Source organism: Temnothorax curvispinosus, unplaced genomic scaffold (genome assembly GCF_003070985.1).
Source record: "Temnothorax curvispinosus isolate PA1 unplaced genomic scaffold, ASM307098v1 QBEX01012836.1, whole genome shotgun sequence".
Classification (NCBI taxonomy): domain Eukaryota; kingdom Metazoa; phylum Arthropoda; class Insecta; order Hymenoptera; family Formicidae; genus Temnothorax; species Temnothorax curvispinosus.
The window spans coordinates 1-2,656 of record NW_020222616.1 but is presented as its reverse complement, the minus strand read 5'-3'; the positions used below and the strand labels follow the sequence as shown (position 1 = coordinate 2,656).

General features: G+C 32.0%; 2 protein-coding genes across 2 annotated transcripts; one reads left to right on the top strand and one right to left on the bottom strand.

The window, feature by feature from the left end:
• Nucleotides 1-72: 72 nt before the first annotated feature.
• LOC112462843 (uncharacterized protein DDB_G0288805-like) lies at nucleotides 73-688 on the top strand (the record flags this gene model as incomplete). The annotated part of the gene is made up of 1 exon (XM_025028901.1): nucleotides 73-688. A coding segment is annotated over one exon (616 nt), but the record flags the coding sequence as incomplete, so codon positions are not given.
• A 129-nt stretch (nucleotides 689-817) lies between these two features.
• LOC112462842 (putative nuclease HARBI1) lies at nucleotides 818-2,650 on the bottom strand. Its single transcript, XM_025028900.1, has 5 exons — nucleotides 2,283-2,650; nucleotides 2,030-2,226; nucleotides 1,636-1,783; nucleotides 1,422-1,563; nucleotides 818-1,341 (listed from the first exon to the last, which is right to left on the bottom strand). The coding sequence occupies exons 1-5, from the start codon at nucleotides 2,526-2,528 to the stop codon at nucleotides 938-940; spliced, it is 1,137 nt and encodes a 378-aa protein (XP_024884668.1). The 5' UTR covers nucleotides 2,529-2,650; the 3' UTR covers nucleotides 818-937.
• Nucleotides 2,651-2,656: the final 6 nt, after the last annotated feature.

Sequence of the window (2,656 nt, the reverse complement as noted above, 5' to 3'; positions counted from 1 at the left end):
ATACATTGATATTTTTTTGCAGGAGTGGATTACAGGAGTAGATGATTCAATTATATTTGAAATCGATGATAGTGAAGATAAGGAAAATTTTCCCATAAAAGACAAAAGTCAAGAGATAACGCAGTTTTCCGAGCCACAACAGTCATTGTCTTCTCAAAATTATCATTGCAGCAAATTCGAAGATAATAACTCACCAAAAGAAAGCTTAAACAACAATAATGACAATTACAATGATAACAATAACAAATCTTTAACAAAAATAACAACTGCATTAGAAACACCAATCAATGTAGTCAACAACGCATCACACATTCCTGTAACGCCAATTTGTAATGACAATCAGAATGATAACAATAACAAATCTTTAACAAAAATAACAACTGCACTAGAAACACCAATCAATGTAGTCAACAACGCATCACACGTTCCTGTAACGCCAATTTCAAAATCGATTACCATAAAAGGAGGTGTTAAAAGATCTGCTTCACAAAGATATAACAAATCAATAGAACAAACTGAAAAGTTGGCGAACATTTCGCAGATAGATAGCACAATACGAAAATCGTATTACAAAAAAAAATTAAAACTTTATAAGAAGGAGTTAGCTCTGAAAGAAAGAGACGTCATTGCCAAAGAAAATATATGCACATTACTGAAGCAATTTGTGAAAAAAGCAAATAATAACTAAGATAAGCTAAGATGTAGGCTGTGAAAATGAACATTAGTGTGTTCATAAGTAAACAAATGTTCCTATAAGCTATGTTGCGTATAAAAATTTTTACGTATGTTAAAAAACTTAAAGATAAGAGATTAGTTATTTTATGTTCAGTTTTTTATTGCCCGATGACTAATTATAAACTGATTATAATTATAAATGTGATTATTGTTTGTACACATGGTTATGTGTATACATATATACAAAAAATACAAAATATTGTTAAGAGAAGTACTGTCGTATTAAATTATTGCGAATTCTTCGTCCAGCTATTAGTTCGTGATTTCTATTTAACATATCTATCCCCGGTTCATTTACATCCTCTATACCATCTTGACCACAGTCCAATACTTCATCTTCTGCTTCAGGTAAGGGCATGTTGTCCTGAATGCACATATTATGCAACACTGTACAAGCATTGATAATTTTCGAGCATACATCTGGCTGGTAATGTAAAACCCTATGTTTCAACAGGCAACGAAATCTCATCTTCAAGACACCATTGCAACGTTCAATAAGTGATCTAGTGCTCATTTGCAGATCATTGTATCTTCTCGTTGCAATATTAGGATCATTGTTTATTATTGGAGTCATCATCCAAGGTCTAAGCGCATAACCAGAGTCACCTGTATGTAAAGCAATATAATATGTTATCCATTTAAACTGAAAACAATATTTAATGATCACTTTGATGATTACATATTACCTAATAAGAAAAACCTGTGTCCACGATTGTAAATATCTTGCATTATAGGAAGAACATTACTATTATTCCAGATATACGAATCGTGAGTGCTTCCAGGATATCGGGCATTAACATTCATTATCCTAAGATCAGTATCACATATCTGCAAATAAAGCTGTACTTGTATGATTTGTGTAATAATATAATTGAATTTTGTGTTAATGCACAATCTCACCAATTGTACGTTAATAGAATGATATCCTTTTCTATTCACATATATATGTTCAGGATAATTTTCGTCTTCTTTAGGAGGTGGAAAAATTGCTACATGAGTGCAGTCTATACAACCAATCGCTCCTGGAAAGCGATGATTTATCCAAAATCTATGTATATATACACATAAATAAATATGTATTACATTACATTATATATATACACGCACACGCACACGCACACGCACACGCACACGCACACGCACACGCACACGCACAGGCACACGCACACATATGTCACATATATATATATATATATATATAATGTGATAGAGCATGATTGTGTGCACATAATCCTATAATTATAGGATAATGTGCACATTAATTAATGTATAATTTTTCTCAATATATCCTCACTTGTTACGCAGTTGTTGCAGCTCCTGAAGGTTATTAGGAAAGCGCACCCAATTGTTAAATATCTCTGGTAAATTAAGAATATTAGTCACATTTCGAATACATCTACTGATCGAAGGTTGACTAATAGCCATGTGAATATTTTTTCCTATGCAATTCTGATAGCTGCCTGATGCATAAAAACGTAATGCAGCTAAAACCTAAAAAAAATTTTTATTATAATAAATAATTTATATTCTGCATGTGTTGTATATACTTGTACAGTTGCGTCCAAAGCTGAAGATCGTGACGGTTCTATTAAATTGTCTTCTACAATATTAATTAGCCTGTTTGTTGTTTCTTTTTTCAATCGAAAAATATTTCTAAACTGTCGTTCTGATAATTCAAATGGATCATCTCTTATGTGAAAACGCGGTCTTTCATTAAAATTGTAAATATTTTCCAATTGTTCAGCGATATGAAGCTGAACAGCATTTCTATATGCCATATCCATTGCCACCATAAATTTAATTCACTTCACATCGAATAACTTCACTTTTGTCACACTCGATATCAACCGTTCGATATTTTCTCGCATACGATACATCTCATTCAAGAATACCATTTAGTATCGTATGCGATATCCCATGC

Bases quoted from the DNA above. Each gene is read 5' to 3' on its own strand.
- LOC112462842 (XM_025028900.1), bottom strand. From the start codon at position 2,528: ATGGTGGCAATGGATATGGCATATAGAAATGCTGTTCAGCTTCATATC. The intron at 1,564-1,635 runs GTGAGATTGTGC...CTTTATTTGCAG, and splicing joins ATTCTATTAACGTACAATTG to ATATGTGATACTGATCTTAG. The intron at 1,342-1,421 runs GTAATATGTAAT...CTTTACATACAG, and splicing joins ACACAGGTTTTTCTTATTAG to GTGACTCTGGTTATGCGCTT.